A 25,317-nucleotide genomic window follows, 5' to 3' on the forward strand; every position below is an offset into this window, starting at 1 on the left:
CGAAGAGGACGGCGAGGGGGGCCACGGTCCTTATGGGGCGAGAGGAAGACCCAGGTAAGTATAAATAAGCCAAATACAATTTGTTTATTTTCCTTACTATAGGGATTTAAAGCACCTAATTTAACCACATGGTTGGCACCAGTACTTTCTTACTAATATATACAATTATATTACCAATATATACAGACCCAGCTCTTCACCCCCCATGCTGAGCTCCTAATTGAATCCAGGTGGGATGTATTGTGCTGCTCAGCAGGGCACTCGCTATTAATAGTGCACTGAAGTCCCTCTTCACAGAGATGTGTTTTGGGTGGTTTGTTTTTGTGATGACCGGTACATCTTGTTAGATGGTTTTATATTGCCATGACCTAAAGTGTAAATAAAGAATTTAGTGTCTATTACGTTGGTGGTGCAGCCTATTCCGTGGCGGACAAAGCCAGCAGTGGGAATAAATGTAGAGGGCCCCATATGAGTGGCCATGGTCAGAAAAGATCATGGGTGGGTCCAAATAATGTCAATAACATAATAGTACAAGAACCTAGGTCACATTCTGTAGGCACTGTATTCATGTAACACGCGTTATACTTGTTATTACTGGGCCACAAGCAATGATCACTCTTCCTCATGGGTTACAGAGAGAAATACGCAGAGCGGAGCCTAGAGGCTAATCATGCCCTAACTGTGGTGCAGCTGCATGGGCTCATAGAGGACATGGAGCCCCTGTACGGTTGCACAGCCTGCACAGGTCTATGTCTGCCTCTGAGCCTATTCCCCCAGGATCTCTGGGTCCTTTATGTTTCTGATTTACTAAGTGTGTGCATGTGGCATATCGCAGCAGATTGCAGAACTGGCAGTTCGCGTCACAGCACACGGTACCTCGTCCCCAATCATTTACAAGTTAGAGTGTGCGTGGCATCCTGAAGCTCACACCCCAATGCACAGCCAGAGGCGTATCTACAGGGGTGCACATAGGGCACCTGCCATGGGTGCCCCTTGTCACTCACCTGGGGGGGCGCATCCCCAGTAAGCAATTAATCACCCCCTCTGTAGTAGCCGGCTTACCGCCAGCGAAATTGTCTGTGCCGCCGGACCTGCGCCCGCAGAATGAGAGGAGAAGCAGGAGAATGTAAGCGATGCTCACTGTGACACTTGCTGTGCAGCGCGCCCCCACCCCTGTGTTTCACCCTGCTACCTGGCAAAGGCATGCAGCTACAGCCACCAACTGTTTCCTGCTAGTCTCCCCTCTCAGTCCCACCTTCAACTAGTCAGCCAATCAGGAGGAGGATCGGGGATACAAGGCAGCAAACGTAGCGGCGCCGACGTTGCTATGGTGACCAGAGACGCTGCGGGGACCTCCATCCCAGCAGCATCTCTGGTCGCCATAGCAACGTCAGCGCTGCTCCGTTCGCTGCCTTGTATCCCCGATCCTCCTCCTGATTGGCCGCATACTGATGGAGGTGGGATGAGACGAGACTACCAGGAAACAGTGGGTGGCTGTAGCTGCAGGCGGTCAGGTGGCACAGAGTGCGCACATCATTGACTGTGAGGCAGCAGCTAAGCAGCACCCTAAGCCCACCAGAAGCACCCTCTGCCCAGCAAGAAGCATCCCCTGCTGCAGCCAACCGAACCCTCTGCCTCGGACCTCGGTAAGCAGCACCCTCTGCCACCAGCCAGCAGCACCCTCTGCCCCTAACAAGCAGCACCCTCTTCCCCCAGCAAGCAGCACCCTCTTCCCCCAGCAAGCAGCACCCTCTGCCCCAGCAAGCAGCACCCTCTGCCCCCAGCAAGCAGCACCCTCTGCCCCAGCAAACAGCACCTTGCACCCTGCCCTCAGCCTGCACTCAGTCACCACCCTGCAACCGGCTGTTATTGCGCACGTGGGGGGGGGCGCAATTTTAGTGTTTGCCATGGGCGCATTATAACCCAGATATGCCTCTGTGCACAGCCAATGTGAGGATGTGAATGCGACCATTGTGATCTCATTGCAGTGCGTAGCCATGGAATTATACCGTCACAACCCACTACGGGTTGTATTCACACTGAATCCATTGCAATGCGCTTTCCCTCTGTCACAGGAGCCCTAGTGGTCGGAACACAAATTGCCTTCCAATCGGTTTCAGCACACAGACCATGCAAACTGTGGTCGCAATCGGTGCACGGAAGTCGACTGAATTTGGGCAGCAGCCCGACCAAAAGGGAGCCTGTGAGATTACGGTACTTACAGTTTACACACTATTTCAGGGTATATCTGCCACCACCACTGGTATGGGCCAGTGGACCCTACCGACTGACTGACTGATCCTGCAAATAAAACGGTTAAAACACACTGTATTCTGTGTAGATATCAACAATGGTAGCGTCTCTCCAGAGACCTGAGTTCAGTTTCTGTGTATGGCTGTATAGCAGGTGTAGCGGAACAGTAAACGACTTTGATAAAGTCTTTATTTACGTGCAAGATAAATACTTAATATATACAGAAAATTATTAAAATCAACAATTATTGAAACATTAATAGCCAGTATGAAATAAAAAAGGAGAAAAATACTTAGGGTTTGTGGAAATATGTCCGTTCTGGGAAAAACTTGTAGAGTTCCTTTTGTTTCAGTTTCAGCAAAGTTCAAAGTCCAAACAAAATGGCTACCACTTGTTCCTCAAAGTGGTAGCAGCTTTCAGGAAGGTGAAAAAATGGAGGAATGAGGGAAGAGCCCCTCGCAGATACTTTTGATGAAGCTGGTTTGGGGGTGTGGCAATGCTGGCCCCCTCTGAATTACCCACCAATGACAGTTCATTCCCTCTGAGAGATTTTAGGTTTAAACTTATAAAATGCCGTAACTCGCAAACGATACAAGTCATATTTAGGTGGATAACAGATTCATACTTGTCGGAAAATACAGATTAATATGACATCAGACATGGCTAGCGCAGCGGACCCAGTTCTTGAGAAAGGCCATACCTCAATAACCAGACGGGCTATCGCGATGAATTTCATATCAGTACAATGGCCAGATTTTTCAGAATAAGACTATATGAATTTCATAGCTGTGCGATGTACAGTTGCCATATAATCGACAAGAAACCATACATCATATGCATTCAGATGGCCCTTGGTCGGTGCAGGATAGTCTGAGTGAGAGCAGGTTTTGAATAGGCTTCCTGCTGGGAGTAGCTTCCTTGCTCTTCCTGTATGAAAAGGCTCACCAAATGGAGGTAATTAAAATAAACATTCTCCTGGACACAGGCCTGGCCCAAGCTAATTAACGCATCAAAAGATATCCTGCATCTAAGTACTGCTAGCCCAGATTGACTGCAGATGCTCCTCCTACACAACCAATCTAGATTCTAGCGCGTCACTGGCAATCGGTGCAATAAACCGATTGCGATTGCGTTCTCGTTTCTCATAGCTGTTCCGTGACACCCTCCTCTGGCAATGTGTGCGTCTCAACACCCGGTAACGCATTGCCATTGATTTGTGACATGGTGTAAGGACTTTTTCCACTATGAATTGAGATCGAGATGGCAGTCATGTTTCAAACCACTAATGCAATTGTAATTGAGCTACTATACTCAGTATAGTAGAGCTCAATCGTATTCAAAATGTGGCAGGATGACGATTGCGTTCGGGCCAAAATCGTGACGCAATCTGATCGCACTAATGGCAATGGCCACTTCCGTTTCCATTAGCATTACTCTACCCTGCGTTTTGCGATCCGTTAGCAATCGGAATCAGATCGCAAAACCCAAGGTAGTGGAAAAGGGCCCTAATGCGTGCAGGGTACAGTAGTGCAGATCACTTTATTATGATGGAAAACGACACACTGCAGATGCTATGATGTGTACGAGCCCATTGTGGGAGCAGCATGTTGCTGTGCCATTATACCTAACACTATAACACCACAACGTGCATAGTGTGACTATCAGTAACATTTACGTATGTTACGCTGTCTGTGTCATTTTTATTATACATGGAACATGTACATTGCTTGTCTACAGGGCTGGATTCACCATAAGGCACTGTAGGCATGTGCCTACAGGCGCCAGATGATGGAAAGGCGGCTCACTCCCCAAGTGCTTCCATCCCTCTTTCCCTATGCAGAGTCCTGATGAGAATGTAAATGAGAGGTTACTCACCTGGGTCTCTGCATTCCACTGACCACATCTCCCTTCAGTCTGGGGGCACCTCTAGCTGCTTAATCCTTAGGGTACCTCTGGCTACCTAATGCTAAGGAACACCTGTAGCTACCTATGACAGACAAGAGAAGTAAGGTTGAAATGACAGTTGGGCTAGCCAGTACACTTGCGGTGCAGTTCAGAGTTTGTAGGTTCCTGGAGGTATGACGCCTAAGGTGCCAGGACATCTGTGCCTATAGACTCCTGTGATGTAAATTCGGGCCTGCTTGTTGTATAGCACACATTACGCTATTTGGCATACTCAAGCTATATACACTCTGTGTGTAGAACACAAGTCACACAAACTATGCACTTTGCAAAACAGCCAGTAGATTTTACTAATATTTATAGAATATATCACTATCTATGCATGTTGTGTTGCACAATAATAATGTGTTACTGCATCTCACTCAACGATATATTGCCACATTCACACTCCCTTGTTGGAATGGATGGCTTTATCCCAACCGGCTGTGTACAGAGCGTTTCTGGATAGTGCGCCTAGATGTGCCCATTTCATTGCAACTGACCCTGCTATAAAATAACACTTTTTTATGCAAACTTCTTCATCCTCTCTTACATTTTCATAAATTCTTCTGTCTTCTATCTTGATTTATAGGCTGCCCTCCATGTATGACCCATTTACTGACCAGGAACTTGATTTATTTGGACTTAAAGGACAACTACGGCGGAAAAAAAAGTAAGCAGTTAAAATCTGACAAAACCGACAGGCTTTGGACTAGTCCATCTCCACATGGGGGATTCTAAGAGTTTTCTTTGTTTTCAGAAGCATTTCCTGAACGTCAGTTTAACCTCCAAAAGAGTAAGATACCAGCCAGCCTCCCTACTCACTTGCACATTGTTTTGGCAATTAGACTTAGCAACTGTCGTTTAGGAAATGCTTTGGAAAACAAAGAAAACCCTGAGAATCCCCCATGAAGAGATGGACTAGTCTAAAACCTGTGGGTGCTTTTAGATTTGAAATGCGCACTGTTTTGCTGTGGTGGTCCTGCTGTGGTGGTCCTTTCACATTTTTTTCCTTATTCTGTGGTTTGACTTAACTGAAGCTCCTGACCTGTGTTTGCATACGTTCGATGCACTGCTGTCATGTGACTACTGTCATGTGATTGCTGTCGTGTGATTGGCTGAACAGACAGTTGCATGGATATGCAGGTAAGCAGTATAATAATAAAGAGCTGCAGTAATCGTTGTCACTGTATGGACTCACATCCATGGGGGAGACACATATGGGGGTGCACTTAGGGCTAGGGGACCTCTATACATTTTTCTTTCTCCCCCTTCCCTCTATCTCCTCCCTGCTTTCCTCCCATTCCCCTATCACGTCTCTGGGTTCTTTCCTTCCCCGCCTGTCTCTCAGTCTTCCCCTGGTTAGGATGATTTCCTCAGTCTGTGCCATCGTGGTGAAGAATTTGGTTTGGTGTCAGACACTGAACACGATATCCGCTGACACTGTACATTCATTTTCCTCTTTCAAGAGAAAGTATTGTGAGATAGACTCAATGTTGTTCTTTGTCTGTCACCAGGCTTGTGTTGTGGTTCTGATTAGGACATGCAGAATCCAATGAGCGGGGATTGCATTTCTTACAAATATGGGCTGTACTAACTGGGAGGGGGGATGACACTGGTCTACTGGACGTACCCAGGGCCGGATTTGTACTTTTTACCACCCAAGGCCAACGATACTGGCTGTATGGTTGTTATCTCTGTGTGCCACAATGAGAATTCTCCTTACTTTCAATCATTGGATGTCACAGACAATAACTATTTTAGTAATATGTGTATAGATTATAAATTATGTTTTCCTTAAGAACTTTTATGTTATGATTGCCATCTCGTTAATGATGGAACCATTGTGTCACCATGAGAGTTAGGTTTATGTGTACCTGCAGAAAAGAGCTTACAGGTCTTGCAGGGACGAAACAAGTACAGGATAGAGAGTTCAAAGGTTAACTCTGTCTTTGTATATTTCAAAGGTTAACTCTGTCTTTGTATATAGGGATGGCTGCATAGAACAGCTTTACTGCCCTTCACTGAGCCGCCCCTAAATTTCTGGTGCCCTAGGCCATGGCCTATGTGGCCTTGCCAGAAATCCGGCCCTGGACGTACCTGTAACTGGGGAGGGGTGTAATCTGGCCCCACTTCTTAGGGTGGAGTGTTCTCTAGGCAGAAAATAGGACCGACTCTGCCCTGCATTAAGGATCAATAAGCTATAGGAGTGCTGAATTGCTTGCTTGCAAAGCATTGCTTGCAAAGGCATTTCCTAAACATCTTCTTAAACTTGTGCATTATGGGTATTATTTCTCACTTATGTGGAATGGAAACTTGCAGATACCTTTTGTATTCAGTAGGCAGTATTGTACTTCCATATACAGGGTGGTGCAGGAAAAAACGTGCCATCTCCCTGCCACGAGTGCGAGTATACAGGCATATACCAGCTGTCCCGTCCCTGTGTGCATTGCTAAGGCCCGTTTTTACTGCATTTGGTGGTGTATGGGTATGGCAGCAAATGCAGGCGGACACAGGTGTCGATAGGATGTGTCCAGAGTTCTTTAGATAAGCACAAACATTATTGTTCCTATTCACAAACCCTTAATGACATCGCTGGTGACAGGTTCTCTTTCATCGCACAAGCCTCTGTGGCCGTTATATTCCTGCCTCTGCAATGGAAATATTTGCTTTCCCCAGCTGTGAATCAGCAAATTGCTCTTCTGGTTTAAGGTTCCTCTTTCAGCTTCTTACTGTTTGTTGTTATTGCATTGGGTTGTGTGATAGTAAAATATAGTGCAGGACTTGCATAACTAGATGGATCAGATAGAGTAAGTGTGTCAATTAGAAAGATATCTGCTCCAGTATCATCCATAACTATGCTCTGTGGCAACTTGCAACAGGTAAAAGGGATAGGAAAGGGAAAGAGAAAATAAAAACAATAAGGAAAGGGAACTGCAAACAGAAGATGACGAGAAATGGAAAAGAAAAAAAAGATAATAATGGGGAAAAGAAGGAAAAGTTATGGGAAGGGAGAAATAACAGGAAAAGGAAAAGTTGAAAGGAAAAAAAATATATAATGGGAAAAAGGAAAGCTGAGGAGAAAAGAAAGGAATGATAATGAGAAAAGGAAAAAGCTGAGGGGAAAAGGAAGGAAAGATGATGGGAAAAGGGAAAGCTGAGGGGAACCAGAAGGAATGATAATGGGAAAAGGAAAGCTCAGGAAAAGGGAAGGAATGATAATGGGCAAAGAAAAGCTGAGGGGAAAAGAAAGGAATAATAACGGGAAAGGAAAGCTGAGGGGAAAAGGAAGGAATGATAATGGGAAAAGGAAAAGCTGAGAGGAAAAGAAAGGAATGATAATGGGAAAAGGGAAAGTTGAAGGGAAAAGGATGTAATGATAATGGGAAAGGGAAAGTTGAGAGCAAAAGGAAGGAATAAGAATGGGAAAAGGGAAAGCTGAGAGGAAAAGGATGTAATGATAATGGGAAAAGGGAAAGCTGAGAGGAAAAGGATGTAATGATAATGGGAAAAGGGAAAGCTGAGAGGAAAAGGATGTAATAATAATGGGAAAAGGGAAAGCTGAGGGGAAAATGAAGGGATGATAATGGGAAAAGGGAAAGTTGAAGGGAAAAGAAAGGAATGATAATGGGAAAAGGGAAAGCTGAGAGGAAAGGGAAGACAGTATACTGGGAAAAGGAAAAGCTGAAAGAAAAAGAAAGGAATGATAATGGGAAAATGAACGTTGAGGGGAAAAGGAAGGAATGGTAATGGGAAAAGGATCTGAAGACATAACAACAAAAGTTGTTTAGATGATACCTTTAATGACTAACTGTACAAGATTCCTTTAACCTCCCTTGGGTTCTGATTCCCGCAGCCCAGCCCTAGCCTAGCGCGACGGATAGCGGCGCATCGGCGGCGAGCGGCGGCGATCGTCTCCAACACGCAACAAGCAAAGTGCTTGCTGCATGTTTTAAAAAAAAATTATTAAAATCGGTCCAGCGGGGCCTGAGCGGCACCCTCCAGCGTCTCTGGAAGATCTCAGCTCGTCCAGAACGCTAGGTCCAGTTAGTCATTAAAGGTATCACCTAAACAATTTTGGTTGTTATGTCTTTGGATTCTCTCCATGACTAATACCGGATCACACCCAAATGGGAAAAGGGAAAGCTGAGGGGAAAAGAAAGGAATGATAATGAAAAAAGGGAACGCTGAGGGGAAAGGAAGGAATTATCATGGCAAAAGGGAAATCTGAGGGGAAGAGGAATGAATGATAATGTGAAAATGAAAAGCTGAGGGGAAAATGGAGGAAAGATGATGGGAAAAGGGAAAGCTGAGGGAAAAATTAAGCAAAGATGATAGGAAAGGGGAAATCTGAGGGGAAAAGGAAGGAATGATAATCGGAAAAGGGAAATCTGAGAGGAAAGGGACGGAATGGTAATGGGAAAAGGGAAAGCTGAGGGGAAAAGGAAAGCATGATAATGTGAAAAGGAACTACTGAGGGGAAAATGAAGTAAAGATAATGGGGAAAAGGACATGCTGAGGGGAAAAGGAAGGAATGGTAATGGGAAAAGTGAAAGCTGAGGGGAAAAGAAAGGAATGATAATTAGAAAAGGGAAATCTGAGGATAAAATTAAGGAATGAAAATGGGAAAAGGGAAAGCTGAGGAGAAAAGGAAGGAATGATAATGTGAAAAGGAAATGCTGAGGGGAAAAAGAAAGGAAACCTAATCGGAAAAGGGAAAACTAAGGGGAAAAGGAAGGAATGATAATAGGAAAAGGGAAAGCTCGGAGAAAGGGAAGGAATGATAATGGGAAAAGGGACACCTGAGGAGAAAAGGAAGGACTGATAACAGAAAAAGGAAAAGCTGAGGGGAAAAGGAAGGAACGATAATAGCAAAAGGGACAGCTGAGGAGAAAAGGAAGGAATGATAATGGGAAAAAGGAAAGCTGAGGGGAAAAGATAAAGCATTAAAAGAAAAAACTAAGGTTAAAAGGAACAAAAAGTTTTTTGTCCACAACAAAAAAAGTTTTTAGTTTTCATTGTTTGTTGGAGCCCATTTGTCTTTCTGTTTTACTTTACGTTGTATTTGATATATGGGGGGCTTTATACACCATTGTTATTGAATTTATAGCACTGAGTAATATTTTGGCACTTTATAGACAAAGGATTATAATGCAATAATAATAAGTGACTAACCTGCGCTGCGTAGATGACAGCTGGAATCTGATTGGCTCCTCTGCTTTGAATGCATCTTCCCCTTTGTGAGTTGCAGATTAGCACTCATTTATTTCTCTGTTCTAACAGCTTGGAAGTCGGCAGGTTTGGCTCACAACAAGGCAGAGATAAAACCTCATCCCTCAAATGTAACAAGCCATGGGGGACCAGCGATCTTCACAGCAAAGCTCAGCTCTCGGAGACGTACGCTCGTGCGTCCACAGCTCTTGATGGAAAGCAGATTTTCGTTTTGGAAGTGAATTTGGCACTGTCTTGTCATCTGTGGCTCTCTTGCCATACATTTCATATAAATCAAGGTCTTGTAGTGTTTATGACAAACAATATCCTTAAGGAGAGATAAAGTTTAACATTAGCAGTGAAAGACGTGCTAATTAGGCCAATTTCTAATTTAAGAGAAAAAATGGTTTCTGATTGATTCCAGTTTGCGTTCGTTGAACCCGCCGCTTTGACATGAGATTTAGGATGGATCTGCGACACATGGTGCTTTGCGTACTGCCGTCCAGGCGCGCTGATGAGGTCACTGCGTTTGGCCGGCACAGGCACCGAAATTAGTGCTGTGTTACAGACGCATATTAGTCTCAGCGGAGGCACAATGGGATTTTAAATGATCCCCAATCACAAAATGACTTTTCAAAGGCATAAACGTAATACCACAAAAAAGCAATATCTGTTCCCAGAAACACAGCACACTATTGCCAGAACCATAAATAAAGTCAATGATACGTCTTTACAGAAGATTTATCTGATGTATTTCAGACTGAGAATGACTCCTGACAGCCATGATTATTGTACTGTGTATGTGTTATGGCGATCCTATTGCTGCAGTCTACAGTACATCTCCATGTGGGGGTCCACAAGGATGAGGGGGTTCCTGGAGGGGAAGGTGGTCCTAATAGGAGGATTTCTTCCTGACTAATCACTGCACAGTCTAATAAGTAAACAAAAATGCTCTTATCGATTTTCCCCAAGAGCCCTCGCACTCCCAGCATCCCCTAGTTCACCCCACCCCTCCTGACTGACCTACAGTGGGATACGAAAGTTTGGGCAATCTTGTTAATTGTCATGATTTTCCCGTATAAATCGCTGGTTGTTACGATAAAAAATGTCAGTTAAATATATCATATAGGAGACACACACAGTGATATTTGCGAAGTGAAATGAAGTTTATTGAATTTACAGAAAGTGCACAATAATTGTTTAACCTCCTTGCCGGTCTAAAAAATCCGGCAAGGAGGCAGCGCCGCACATTTTTTTAATTTTTTTTTTTTTTAAATCATGTAGCGAGCCAAGGGCTCGCTACATGATAGCCGCTAAGCGGCGGCATCCCCCCACCCACTCCGATCGCCTTCGGCGATCAGAGTATGCAGGGAATCCCGTTGAGAACGGGATTTCCTGCAGGGCTTCCCCGGTCGCCGGAGCGGGGCGGGATGACGTCACCGACGTCATGGACGTCGGGACGTCATAGGGAATCCCGATCCGCCCCTCAACGCTGCCTGGCACTGATTGGCCAGGCAGCACAGGGCTCTGGGGCGGGGGGGAGCGACTCGGCGCGGCGGATTGCGGCGGATCGGCAGCGAGCGGCGGCGATCGGAAGTTACAAGCAGCTAGCAAAGTGCTAGCTGCTTGTAACAAAAAAAAAATTATGCAAATCGGCCCAGCGGGGCCTGAGATATCCTCCTGCGCAGGTTACCCCGAGCTGAGCTCGGGATAACCGGCAAGGAGGTTAAGCAAAATTAGGCAGGTTCAAAAATTTGGGCACTGTTGACATTTTATTAATTCCAAAACCTTTAGAGCTAATTATTGGAACTCCAATTGGCTTAGTAAGCTAAGTGTCCCCTGACCTATGTACACAGGTGAATCCAATTATGAGAAAGAGTATTTAAGGGGGTCAATTGTAAGTTTCTCTCCTCTTTTAATTTTCTCTGAAGAGTAGCAACATGGGGGTCTCAAAACAACTCTCAAATGAATTGAAGACAAAGATTGTTCAACATCATGGTTTAGAGGAAGGACACAGAAAGCTGTCTCAGAGATTTCAGCTGTCTGTTTCCACAGTTAGGAATATATTGAGGAAATGGAAGTCCACAGCCTTAGTTCAAATTAAGGCTCAAAGTGGCAGACCAAGAAAAATCTCGGATAGACAGAACGACGAATGGTGAGAACAATCAGAGTCAACCCACAGACCAGCACCATAGTTACATAGTTACATAGTTACTTTGGTTGAAAAAAGACATACGTCCATCGAGTTCAACCAGTACAAAGTACAACTCCAGCCTGCTCCCTCACATATCCCTGTTGATCCAGAGGAAGGCGAAAAAACCCTTACAAGGTAAAAATTCCTTCCCGACTCCAGATGGCAATCAGATAAAATCCCTGGATCAACATCATTGGCATTACCTAGTAATTGTAGCCATGGATGTCATTCAACGCAAGGAAAGCATCTAAGCCCCCTTTAAATGCAGGTATAGAGTTTGCCATAACGACTTCCTGTGGCAATGCATTCCACATCTTAATCACTCTTACTGTAAAGAACCCTTTCCTAAATAAATGGCTAAAACGTTTTTCCTCCATGCGCAGATCATGTCCTCTAGTCCTTTGAGAAGGCCTAGGGACAAAAAGCTCATCCGCCAAGCTATTATATTGCCCTCTGATGTATTTATACATGTTAATTAGATCTCCTCTAAGGCGTCTTTTCTCTAGACTAAATAAACCCAGTTTATCTAACCTTTCTTGGTAAGTGAGACCTTCCATCCCACGTATCAATTTTGTTGCTCGTCTCTGCACCTGCTCTAGAACTGCAATATCTTTTTTGTAATGTGGTGCCCAGAACTGAATTCCATATTCCAGATGTGGCCTTACTAGAGAGTTAAACAGGGGCAATATTATGCTAGCATCTCGAGTTTTTATTTCCCTTTTAATGCATCCCAAAATTTTGTTAGCTTTAGCTGCAGCGGCTTGGCATTGAGTACGATTATTTAACTTGTTGTCGATGAGTACTCCTAAGTCCTTCTCCAAGTTTGATGTCCCCAACTGTATCCCATTTATTTTGTATGGTGTTAGACCATTGGTACGACCAAAATGCATGACTTTACATTTGTCAACATTGAATTTCATCTGCCATGTATGTGCCCATATAGCCATCCTATCCAGATCCTGTTGCAATATAACACTATCTTCCTTAGAGTTGATGATTCTGCACAATTTTGTATCATCTGCAAAAATAGCAACATTGCTCACTACTGTATCCACTAGGTCATTAATAAATAAATTGAAGAGCACTGGACCCAGTACAGACCCCTGTGGGACCCCACTGCTAACAGTCTCCCATTTTGAGTATGATCCATTGACCACAACTCTTTGTTTTCTGTCCATTAGCCAGTTCCCTATCCAAGCACACAGACTCTTCCCCAGTCCTTGCATCCTCATCTTTTGCACCAGACTTTTGTGGGGAACAGTGTCGAAGGCCTTAGCAAAGTCTAAGTATATCACATCTACAGCATTCCCAATATCCATATTAGCATTCACTACCTCATAAAAGCTGAGCATGTTAGTCAAACAGGACCTGTCTTTAGTAAACCCATGTTGATGCTGAGAAATAAGATTATTTTCTACTATGAAGTCATGTATAGTATCTCTTAGTAACCCCTCAAATAGTTTGCATACAACTGATGTTAAGCTTACAGGTCTATAATTTCCTGGATCTGATTTTTTGCCCTTCTTAAATAATGGGAAAACGTGGGCTGTACGCCAATCCACTGGGACTCTGCCAGTTGCAAGAGAGTCACAAAAGATAAGATAAAGGGGTTTATCTATAACTGAACTTAATTCCCTTAGGACCCGAGGATGCATGCCATCCGGGCCAGGTGCCTTGTCTATTTTTAATTTATTTAGTCTTGCCTTTACTTCTTCCTGCGTTAAGTATTTAATATTACAGTTAGAAGATTGAGACTCTTCCGCCTCTGTAATTTGCAACAGTGCTGTTTCCTTTGTAAAGACAGAAGCAAAGAAAGCATTTAATAACTCTGCCTTACCTTGGTCATCCACCATTGAGTTTCCACCTTCATCCTTTAGGAGTCCTATACAGTCAACCTTTCTTTTTTTAGAGTTGATGTACTTGTAAAACTTTTTTGGGTTAGATTTGATATCCCTAGCGATTTGATTTTCAGCTTCGATCTTTGCCTGCCTAATTTCTTTTTTACAATTTTTATTGCACTCCTTGTAATTGCTGAGTGCAGCCTCGGACCCCTCCTGTTTTAGGACCTTATAGGCATTCTTTTTCCTCTTCATTTTATCTCTAACCTTTCTATTCATCCATAGAGGCCTTTTTTTATTCCTAGACATTTTGTTTCCATATGGGATATACATACTACAATATTGATTGAGAATACGTTTAAAAGCTTGCCATTTCCCTTCAGTGTCCTCCCCTTGTAGTACATTATCCCAGTTCACCAAACTTAGTGCCTGCCTAATTTGATTGAACTTTGCTTTTCTAAAATTCATAGTTTTAGTGGTCCCGCTGCCCCGTGGCCTATCAGTCACCAGATCAAACGTTATCATGTTGTGATCACTATTTCCCAAATGTTCTTGAACCTGCACATTTGATACATTATCTGGTCTATTAGAAATGATCAGATCCAGTAACGCATTCCCCCTAGTTGGTTCCGTTACCATTTGAGTCAAGTAATTGTCCTGTAGTGCTGCCAGAAATCTGCTGCTTTTACCAGAATGGGTAGCCTCAATACCCCAGTCAATGTCTGGAAAGTTGAAGTCGCCCATAACTATGACCTCATTTTTACTTGCCGCTTTTTCAATTTGCTGTAGTAATTGCAGTTCTGCAGCTTCATTAATATGGGTCGTTGTCTTGTTGAAAGATCAAATCCCGGAGCAGCTTCAGCTTTGTCACCAAAGACCTACAAAATCATCTTGCTGCAGTTGGAGTCACTGTGCATCATTCAACCATTCGGCACACTTTACACAAGGAGATGCTGTATACGCGAGTGATGCAGAGGAAGCCTTTTCTCCGCCCACAGCACAAACAGAGCCACTTGAGGTATGCTAAAGCATGTTTGGACAAGCCAGCTTCATTTTGGAATAAGGTTCTGTGGACTGATGAAACTAAAATTGAGTTATTTGGGCATAACAAGGGGTGTTATGTATGCAGGAAAAAACACAGCATTCCAAGAAAAACACCTGCTACCTACAGTAAAATATGGTGGTGGTTCCATCATGCTGTGGGGCTGTGTGGCCAGTGCAGGGACTGGGAATCTTGTCAAAGTTGAGGGATGCATGGATTCCATTCAGTATCAGCAGATTTTGGAGACCAATGTCCAGGAATCAGTGACAAAGCTGAAGCTGCTCCGGGATTTGATCTTTCAACAAGACAACGACCCTAAACACTGCTCAAAATCCACTAAGGCATTCATGCAGAGGAACAAGTACAACATTCTGGAATGGTCATGTCAGTCCCCAGACCTGAATATAATTGAAAATCTGTGGTGTGAGTTAAAGAGAGCTGTCAATGCTCGGAAGCCATCAAACCTGGATGAAGTAGAGATGTTTTGTAAAGAGGAATGGTCCAAAATACCTTCAACCCGAATACAGACTCTCATTGGAATCTACAGGAAGTGTTTAGAGGCTGTAATGTCTGCAAAAGGAGTATATACTAAATATTGATTTCATTTCTTTTTTGTGGTGCCTAAATTTATGCACCTGCCTAATTTTGTTTAAACAATTATTGTGCACGTTCTGTAAATCCAATAAACTTCATTTCAATTCTCAAATATCACTGTGTGTGTCTCCTACTCCTATATGATATATTTAACTGACATTTTTTTTATCATAACAACCAGCGATTTATACAGGAAAATCATGGTGATTAACAAGGTTGCCCAAACTTTCGCATCCCACTGTACTCTGACCCTAAACTCCTAACTTACTTTGGGGTTGATTCACACAACTCAAGTAAAATTGCAGCGCACAGCAGTTTTACCGATATTTATGCCATCAGCTTAAGGTCTCATTCACACCTAGAAGAGAAAGCACAAGCATTTTGCATTTTTGTGCGCTTTTTCCCCCCTCCTGGCGCTCCACTGTGCGCTGCTTTCCTGGTAAAAGCGCTTTTCCAGACTTGTTCTGTAATTCACTCTCTGACGCAAGTCAGGCAGTGAACTCTTTGACCCGGAAAAGAATAAATACAATGTATTTATTCTAAAAAAACGCAAACGCAATAGCCGCATAAACCGGTTCTGTGAGCTTTAGCAAAAACGCCCCAAAAATGGTACAGGCACCGCTTTGCTGAACGCACAGTGCACGAACAGCGCTGATATGAACCTTTACATAGAGATTCATTGCACAAGCGTTGTGTGCGATTTTAAAAATCGCCTGTGCTTGAAAAAAGCCCAAAAACGCCCCTAGTGTGAGCGAGCCATAAAAGAGAGCGATTTAGAGGAAATCGCCTCACTAAGCCTAACCTCTGACCCATCATGTATAGTGACATACTTTAATGCTGCTGTCTACGTTTTTACAAATGACCACACACTAAAGATCAAAGTTGTTTGACTTAAGGTGGCCACACACCATACAATTTTTAAAAAAATCTGTTCAATTTAAGAATTGCAATCATTTTTTGTGACTGATTGTAACATTTCAAAAATATGACCAATGTACCACACACCTATGTTCAATGTTTCCCCAATTATGATAAAAATGATTGGAAACTCTGAGAAAATTGCTAGGGTGTGTATATTAATAAATTGACAATCGAACACACACCATACAATCTTTAGAAAGATTGAAGAAAAATATCTGGCATTCCGGATCGATAAAAATTGACAAAAACGGGAAATACGATTTTTTATCGAATTTCTGTAAAATCGGATCATTTTATTGTATGGTGTGTGGCCACCTTAATCCGAACGACAGATTATTGCATTCTGGACAACAGTCATTGTAAAAAAAATGTAGCTGACCAACAAGCGACCGATATACAATATTCTGCCCAATCCAACTGGCATATGAATTCAGCAGACTGTTGGACAGGTATCCTGCAGTTGGCCGGTGTGTACAAGTCATTTAAACGAAGTGCACATGTCGTGTGAAATGTCATCTTCGCTTGCGTAGTTTCTGAATGACATAATCACTTGGAATATCGGTGTGTGAACAACGTTATTTAAACTACTTGTCATTAGAGATTGCCCGAATCTCCGATTTTCGGTTCGCGAACTTCCGCGAAAGTTCGGTTCGCGCAAACTTTCACGAACCGCAGTAGACTTCAATGGGGAGGCGAACTTTGAAAACTAGAAACACTTATGCTGGCCACAAAAAGTGATGGAAAAGATGTTTCAAGGGGTCTAACACCTGGAGGGGGGCATGGCGGAGTGAGATAAACGCCAAACGTCCCAAGGAAAAATCTGAATTTGACGCAAAGCAGCGTTTTAAGGGCAGAAATCACATTAAATGCTGAAATGCAGGCCTAAAGTGCTTTAAAACATCTTGCATGTGTATACATCAATCAGGGAGTGTAATTAGAGTACTGCTTCACACTTGACACACCAAACTCACTGTGTAACGCACCGCAAACAGCTGTTTGTGTAGTAATGGCCGTGCTGGACTGGTGCGCACCATGGCGAGATTGCTCTCCCTCCGTGATATCAGGTAATGTCTGACGGCCTTATCAACTTTCTATGGTTCTTTTTCTACCATTGTTAAAGCTTACATCTATTTATTTTAAATTACATTTTCTGCTGGCTGTTCAGTACCTGCAATGAGAATCTGTTATGGAGGGCAAATCTGCCATTGTGAGTGACCACGGGTAATGGCCGGGGAATCAGGGTTCGATTCCGGTCCGGAGCGGGAGCCTAAGAACTGGCTACCACCACCACACATCCAAGTAAGGACCCATTTGCTGTATAAGTAATGTACCTGCCCTGACCGTGCTTTGCAGACCAGGCATCTGTGGTCAGATGGACCCTTGACCCACCGCTGTGTGCCAGAGATGACACCCCTTGCCTTTAACGAGAATCTGTTATGGAGGGCAAGTCAGCCACTCATTCAACTGTGTGAAACTTTCAATGGTACTTTCTCAGTAGCATGGTGACCATAGGTATGTGATTGTCACATGACTTCCTGTGGGGGGGGTATTTAGGTGTCACAGGTGATGGGTGTGGCACACCTGAGGAAGGGCTCCGCCCGAAACATGTTGTGTTTGTGCCTTTACACACACGTACATGCTTTGAATACAGCTTGTTGCTGAAGCCTTTTGTATCTCGGTTTAGCAGGAGTGGTGTACCTGCAGGAGATCTGCACCGGCACGAAGGTCTACGCTAGGCCTAGAAGGTGGGTGACGTGTGAAACTTTGAAGCCTGACCATAGGTAATGGTCGGGGAATCCTGGTTCAATTCCGGTCCGGAGTGGGAGCCTAAGAAACGGCTACCACCACCACACATCCAAGGAAGGCAGCAGGCATGGCATGCACGTCCCAAGGTAGTGACCAAAAATAACAATACAGGAGGACTTTCGAGGCCCTGCTGTATATGAGATGAATCAACTTTAAATCCCTAAACCAGAATCTGTTATGCAGGGCAAGTCAGCCATCCATTCAAGTGAAAGGTATGCACTGACTGCCAAGTATAATACAATGTGCAGTCAAAGATGCAGTGAAAGGTATGCAGTGACTGCAAACAGCTGTTTGCGTAGTGACGGCCTTGCTGGACTGGTGCGCACCATGACGAGAGTGCACAATGAAGCAACAACCTTATTATCTTGCGTGTGCCCCCCCCCCCCCCCGAGACACTCATTAGCCACATTGCTTCATTGTGATATGCAAGCCCCTTCACCGTGGCAAGGTAATGTACAGGAAGGGGAATTGGCACATGTACATGCCTTTTGTTTTGTTGTTGCAGCTGCAGTGCAGCCAGAAAAATTAGGCAGGCATGTACATGCACCAGAAAAATTATAATAGCGGCCTTAAAAATTCAGAAATCCACCTGGAGTCCTGGACCCTGTTCGTGGTGGCTGAGAAGGCAGTCAAGTGGGCTGCTGGCAGAGATGCTGTGTGGGGAGCGACTTAGTCTTGGGGCAGGCAGTCACATGGCGTGCAGGCAGAGCTGCTGTGTGTGGGGACTGACTTAGTCTTCAGGCAGGCCTGACCGTGATTTTGTAAACCAGGCATCTGTGGTCAGATGGACCCTTGACCCAACGCTGTGTGCAAGAGATGTCACCACTTGCCTTTCAACATCACAGTACAGTTTAGGTATCGCCTTTTTTGAGAAAAAATTGCGGCCTGGTATCTTATTTTACTTATTTATTTATTTATCTTCCACTGCGGTGTGTGGCTTTGCTGTTGTGTGCTGCTTTTCCTCAGGTGGTCATCCCATTGCAGTTTGTGCTTTGTAATCCTGTGCCTTCGTAAGGTAGTTGTCCCTACGCGGGTCTTGATCTTTCCACGGCTCAATTTTCGGTGGCAGAGAGTACAGATGACATTGCTCTCATCTGAGGCAGACACACACAAAAAATTTCCATACCGCTGAGCCCTGGGGTGATGGAACTTTGGTGGTGGCGACCGACTGAGTGTTAAGTGGCGTGCCAAAATCAGAGCAGGGGGAGGAAGATATTTCACGCTTCCATGCGAAAGCTGAGAAAGATGAGGTGTTCTGTGTTAAGTAGTCAACTACGTTCTGAGAATATTGGGGGTCAATAGCACGTGCCTTCTTCTGAAAACTGTACTTTGGTCGAGGGCCGCACGAAATCACGATAGCGCAACCTCGAACAGACCTGCCAGGTGGCCTGCCTCTGCCTTTTGTTTTGTCCATATTGGGGGGGGGGGATGAAGTGAAAGGTATGCACTGACTTTACTAATACAATGTGCAGTCACACAGGTGCAGTTAACAGGTATGCACAAAGTGGTATATCACACTGCGTGCACTCACATGAGTAGGTGGATGCACTGAACACAACAGGTAGGTACAGTATATGCAGTGATGGGTATTACAATGTGCACCTGTCACGCACACAGGTAGTCACTGAATGTGCTGGGCCTGGCTGGCAGTGGCATGCGCATTAGGAATTACCAAGGCTGTCTATGTAACACAAGTGTCAGTGGGACACACACACACACACACACAAAAAGAGATCACAAGAACAAGATTAGCTCTCAAAAGAGCTGTTGAGGGGTGCTTTTTTAGCAATAAGAATCAGCAAGGAACAAGCTAAGAAGCCTACAAGAGCCTAACTAAGCTTTCCCTATGAGAGTCTGCAGCAGCTTTCCCTTCTCTAATTAATGCAGGCGCACGAGTGAAAAGCCTGACGCTGCCTGCCTTTTATAAGGGGGGGAGTGGCTCCAGGAGGGAGTGTAGCCTGATTGGCTACAATGTGCCTGCTGACTGTGATGTAGAGGGTCAAAGTTGACCCTCATGATGCACTATGGGGGCGAATCGAACTTCCGGAAAAGTTCACGGTTCTCTGCGATCGCGAACCCCGGAAGTTTGCCGGGAACCGTTCGCCGGTGAACCGTTTGGGCCATCTCTACTTGTCATTTCTTTTTGCGGGGAAATGTGTGTATGGACCTTAGCACTAACTTCCCCGACTCTAAGCTCCTTTGAGTTTGCAGAGAGAGGGGAAAAATGGTATTACCTATCAGGTTGCAGAGTGCCAATATTTCAGCCCCCCTGAAGCACACATGAAAAAGTTTCTTGCAGGGCGTGATGGAAATGGTAACTAGGATTGAAGCTTCTCTCATCCAGAGATCTGCACAGCCCTATAGCCAGCGAGGGGTTAAAATAATTTGTTGCGGACAAATCCGTGTTTATTGTAGACCAAAGGCCAGGTCAGCGCAGTAAAAGCAGAAATGCCAGTCGCCAGATGAACCCCAGCCAGGATTCTGTGTCCTTCCACTTTCTCTGGATGCTGGCCCGGCATTTTTATATTTTTTGATTTACTCTGAGGGCCAAACAGATAAAGGAGGTGGTGTGATTAAATGTTACAACTTACGAGAGGTCAAGAAACGATCATTAACTTCTGAGCGCCTGGAACAGCCCAGCTTCCAGTCCAAACTACTTCTCCGATAGAATTACACTGATGGCTTCATGGAAAACACAGGAGGTATCTGCATGAGGAGGGAGGCGATCCCACAATGCATCACTTCAGCTCAGTGATTGAATATGCAAAGCAAGATCTGGCTGGAGAAGGCTTTATGGCGGGAGTTACAAGGTTGAGGTGTCACCGCGTAATCGGATAAGTCATGCAGAACCAGAACCACTAGGATGTTGTAGAGAGTCCAAAGGAACCAAAAAACACCAATACTGAAAAGACTACCATATATATGCTAATGTACACCAATCAAACTATAAACCGATGTACTTATTGTTTTCCTTGAAATACCAGAAAAATTGTTTGACTCAAGTATAAACCTAGGGTATAAACCCAGCCCACTACTTTTAACATTTGCATCACCATATCATTTCTGATGGTCTAGTGATACCCCCTCTCTCCCAAGGGGAGATGGTCTAGTGATACCCCCCTCTAGACCCAAGGGAGGGGGTATCACTAGACTTCAAGCCGCCCAGCATGCTGGGCGGCTTGAAGAAGGGCAGGAGCCCGAAACAGCTGACTGTTGCTGCTGATAGCATTTTGTTTTAACCTTTTTTGATAATAAAGATTTGAAAACGACTTGAAGATTGTGCGGACCTCAATCGTTTGCTTCCCTACCCCATACAGTGCACCTAGTGTCAGGTGGCCCCCTCTCTCCCCCAAACACTGTTTCCCGGTGTTCAGTGGCCCCCTCCCTCTCCCATACAACGATCCCTGGTGTCTCGTGGCCCCCCTCTCTACTCCATATAGTGCACCTGAAGTAAAACATAAAGTATTTGCGATAATTCAGGTTGGAGTGAGCTCCTGTTCTGGTTCACCATGAGCTTGCTGGTTAGTCTGTACCTCTAGGTGTTTCAAGAATAATAATGAGCCCAGTATAATGAGTGGCAGTGTAATAGGAATTAGTGAAATTAACAGCCTCAACTACAGTCCTGGCCAAAAGTTTTGACACTGTCAAAAATATTGGAAATTAGAAAAGTTGGTGCTTAAGTTTTTATAATAGCAATTTGCATATACTCCAGAATGTTATGAAGAGTGTTCAGGTGAATTGCATAATCCTTCTTTGCCATGAAAATTAACTGAATCCCCCAAAAAACCTTTCCACTGCATTTCATTGCTGTCATTAAAGGACCTGCTGAGATCATTTCAGTAATCGTCCTGTTAACTCAGGTGAGAACGTTGACGAACACAAGGCTGGAGATCATTATGTCAGGCTGATTGGGTTGGAGTGGCTTGACATGCTAAAAGGAGGGTGATGTTTAAAATCATTGATCTTCCATTGCTAACCATGGTGACCAGCAAAGAAACACATGCAGCCATCATTGTGTTGCTTAAAAATGGCTTCACAGGCAAGGATATTGTGGCTACTAAGATTGCACCTAAATCAACAATTTATAGGATCATCAAAAACTTCAAGGAAAGAGGTTCAATTCTTGTTAAGAAGGGCGTCCAAGAAAGTCCAGCAAGTGCCAGGATTATCTCCTAAAGAGGATTCAGCAGCGGGATCGGAGTGCAACCAGTGCAGAGGTTGCTCAGGAATGGCAGCAGGCAGGTGTGAGCACATCTGCACGCACAGTTAGAGTTGGGCCGAACCTCCGATTTTAGGTTCGCGAACCTGGTTCACGAACTCCCGCGGAAGGTTCAGTTCGCGTTAAAGTTCGCAAACCGCAATAGACTTCAATGGGGATGCGAACTTTGAAAAAAAAAATAATTATGCTGGCCACAAAAGTGATGGAAAAGATGTTTCAAGGGGTCTAACACCTGGAGGGGGGCATGGCGGAGTGGGATACATGCCAAAAGTCCTGGGGAAAAATCTGGATTTGACGCAAAGCAGCGTTTTAAGGGCAGAAATCACATTGAATGCTAAATGACAGGCCTAAAGTGCTTTCAAACATCTTGCATGTGTATACATCAATCAGGTAGTGTAATTAAGGTACTGCTTCACACTGACACACCAAACTCACCGTGTAACGCACCGCAAACAGCTGTTTGTGTAGTGACGGCCGTGCTGGACTGGTGCGCACCATGGCGAGAGTGCAGGTTTTGGTGGCTTTACAGCCCATATGGTCGCCTGGCTGATGTAGCTGAATGACAGAACAGTGACTGTCCAGCTGATCAAATTTGGTCTGACCACAATGAGGCAACGACCTTATTATCGTGGGTGTGCCCCCCGAGACACTCATCTAGGCGCCAGTCATTGCTTCATTGTGATACGCAAGCCCCTTCACCACGGCAAGGTAATGATCACGAAGGGGAATGGGCGCATGTACATGCCTTTTCTTTTGTTGTTGCAGCTGCCCGCAGTGCAGCCAGAAAAATTAGGCAGTCATGTACACGCACCAGAAAAATTATTACAGCGGCCGCTGCTAGCAGCGGCCTAAAAAATTCAGCAATCCGCCTGGAGTCCCGGACCCTGTTGGTGGTGGCGGAGAAGGTAGTCAAGCGGCCTGCAGGCAGACATGCTGTGTGGAGGGACTGGGAGCGACTTAGTCTTCTTGGGGCAGGCCAGGCAGCAGTCACACGGCGTGCAGGCAGAGATGCTGTGTGTGCGGGGACTGACTTAGTCTTGGGGCAGGCAGCAGCCCTCCGGGATCCATGCCTCATTCATTTTGATAAAGGTGAGGTACTTAACACTTTTGTGACTTAGGCGACTTCTCTTCTCTGTGACAATGCCTCCAGCTGCGCTGAAGGTCTTTTCTGACAGGACGCTTGCGGCAGGGCAGGAGAGAAGTTGGATGGCAAATTGGGACAGCTCTGGCCACAGGTCAAGCCTGCGCACCCAGTAGTTCAAGGATTCCTCATCGCTGTTCACAGCAGTGTCTACATCCACACTTAAGGCCAGGTAGTCGGCTACCTGCCGTTCCAGGCGTTGGTGGAGGGTGGATCCGGAAGGGCTACGGCGAGGCGTTGGACTAAAGAACGTCTGCGTGGACACGGGAGGAGGATTAGTGGCAGTGGTACCTTGCTGGCGTTGTGCCGTCACATCACCCTTAAAGGCATTGTAAAGCATAGTTGACAGCTGGTTCTGCATGTGCTGCATCCTTTCCACCTTCCGGTGAGTTGGTAACAGGTCCTCCACTTTGTGCCTGTACCGAGGGTCTAGTAGTGTGGCCACCCAGTACAGGTCATTCCCCTTGAGGTTTTTTATACGGGGGTCCCTCAACAGGCAGGACAGCATAAAAGACGACATCTGCACAAAGTCGGATCCAGTACCCTCCATCTCCTCTTGGTCTTCCTCAGTGACGTCAGGTAAGTCAACCTCCTCCCCCCAGCCGCGAATAATACCACGGGAAGGTTGAGCAGCACAAGCCCCTTGCGATGCCTGCTGAGGTTGTTCTCCTGCCGCTGTCCCCTCCTCCTCCTCCTCCTCCCCCAAAGAAACACCTTGCTCATCATCGTCTGAGTCTGACTCGTCTTCTGCACACGACTTCTCTTCTTCCTCCTCCTCCCCCCTCTGTGCTGCCGCAGGTGTTGAGGAAACAGCTGGGTCTGATGAAAATTGGTCCCATGCCTGTTCCTGCCGTAACGGTTCCTGGTCACGCTCATTCACAGCTTCATCCGCCACTCTACGCACAGCACGCTCCAAGAAGTAAGCGTAGGGAATTAAGTCGCTGATGGTTCCCTCACTGCGGCTCACCAGGTTGGTCACCTCCTCAAACGGCCGCATGAGCCTGCATGCATTTTCCATCAGTGTCTAGTTGTCGGGCCAGAACATCCCCATCTTCCCAGACTGTTTCATTCTACTGTAGTTGTAGAGGTAGTGGGTCACGGCTTTCTTCTGTTCTAGCAGGCGGGAGAACATGAGCAGGGTTGAGTTCCAGCGAGTCGGGCTATCGCAAATGAGGCGTCTCACCGGCATGTTGTTTTTGCGCTGAATTTCCGCAAAGCGTGCCATGGCTGTGTAAGACCGCCTCAAATGCCCACAGAACTTCCTGGCCTGCTTCAGGACATTCGCTAAGCCAGGGTACTTTGCCACAAATCTTTGAACCACTAGATTCATGATATGTGCCATGCAGGGTATGTGTGTCAGCTTCCCCATATGCAAAGCGGCAAGCAGATTGCTGCCGTTGTCGCACACCACGTTGCCTATCTCCAGGTGTTGCGGGGTCAGCCACTCATCCACCTGTTTCTTAAGAGCAGCCAGGAGAGCTGCTCCAGTGTGACTCTCCGCTTTGAGACAAGACATGTCTAAGATGGCGTGACACCGTCTTACCTGGCATGCAGCATAGGCCCTGCGGAGCTGGGGCTGTGTAGCTGGAGAGGAGAACTGCCACTCAGCCAAGGAGGAGGAGGACAGCGAAGAGCATGTAGCAGGAGGAGAGGAGGTGGCAGGAGGCCTGCCTGCAAGCCGTGGAGGTGTCACAATTTGGTCCGCTGCGCCCTGCTTGCCATCGTTCACCACCAGGTTCACCCAATGGGCTGTGTAGGTAATGTAGCAGCCCTGCCCGTGCTTGGCAGACCAGGCATCCGTGGTCAGGTGTACCCTTGACCCAACGCTCTTCGCAAGAGATGACACCACTTGCCTCTCAACTTCACGGTGCAGTTGGGGTATGGCCTTTCTCGAAAAATAAGTGCGGCCTGGCATCTTCCACTGCGGTGTTCCGATGGCCACAAATTTACGGAAGGCCTCAGAGTCCACCAGCCGGTATGGTAACAGCTGCCGAGCTAACAGTTCCGCCACGCCAGCTGTCAGACGCCGGGCAAGGGGGTGACTGGCCGAAATTGGCTTCTTCCGCTCAAACATTTCCTTCACGGACACCTGACTGCTGCTGTGGGCAGAGGAGCAGGAAGCGCTCAAGGGCAGAGGCGGAGTGGAGGAGGGTGCCT

General features: G+C 45.6%; 1 protein-coding gene across 3 annotated transcripts in view; it reads left to right on the plus strand.

Moving 5' to 3' along the window:
• SLC7A10 (solute carrier family 7 member 10) overlaps positions 1–25,317 on the plus strand; it is a 336,986-nt gene that overhangs the window by 129,615 nt on the left and 182,054 nt on the right. For all 3 annotated transcript variants that reach the window (XM_068260586.1, XM_068260587.1, XM_068260588.1), the window contains exon 2: positions 4,787–4,867. In XM_068260586.1, coding sequence (XP_068116687.1) covers positions 4,787–4,867 — 81 coding nt within the window. The remainder of the gene's footprint in view (positions 1–4,786; positions 4,868–25,317) is intronic.

This window comes from Hyperolius riggenbachi, chromosome 11 (genome assembly GCF_040937935.1).
Source record: "Hyperolius riggenbachi isolate aHypRig1 chromosome 11, aHypRig1.pri, whole genome shotgun sequence".
Taxonomy (NCBI): Eukaryota; Metazoa; Chordata; class Amphibia; order Anura; family Hyperoliidae; genus Hyperolius; species Hyperolius riggenbachi.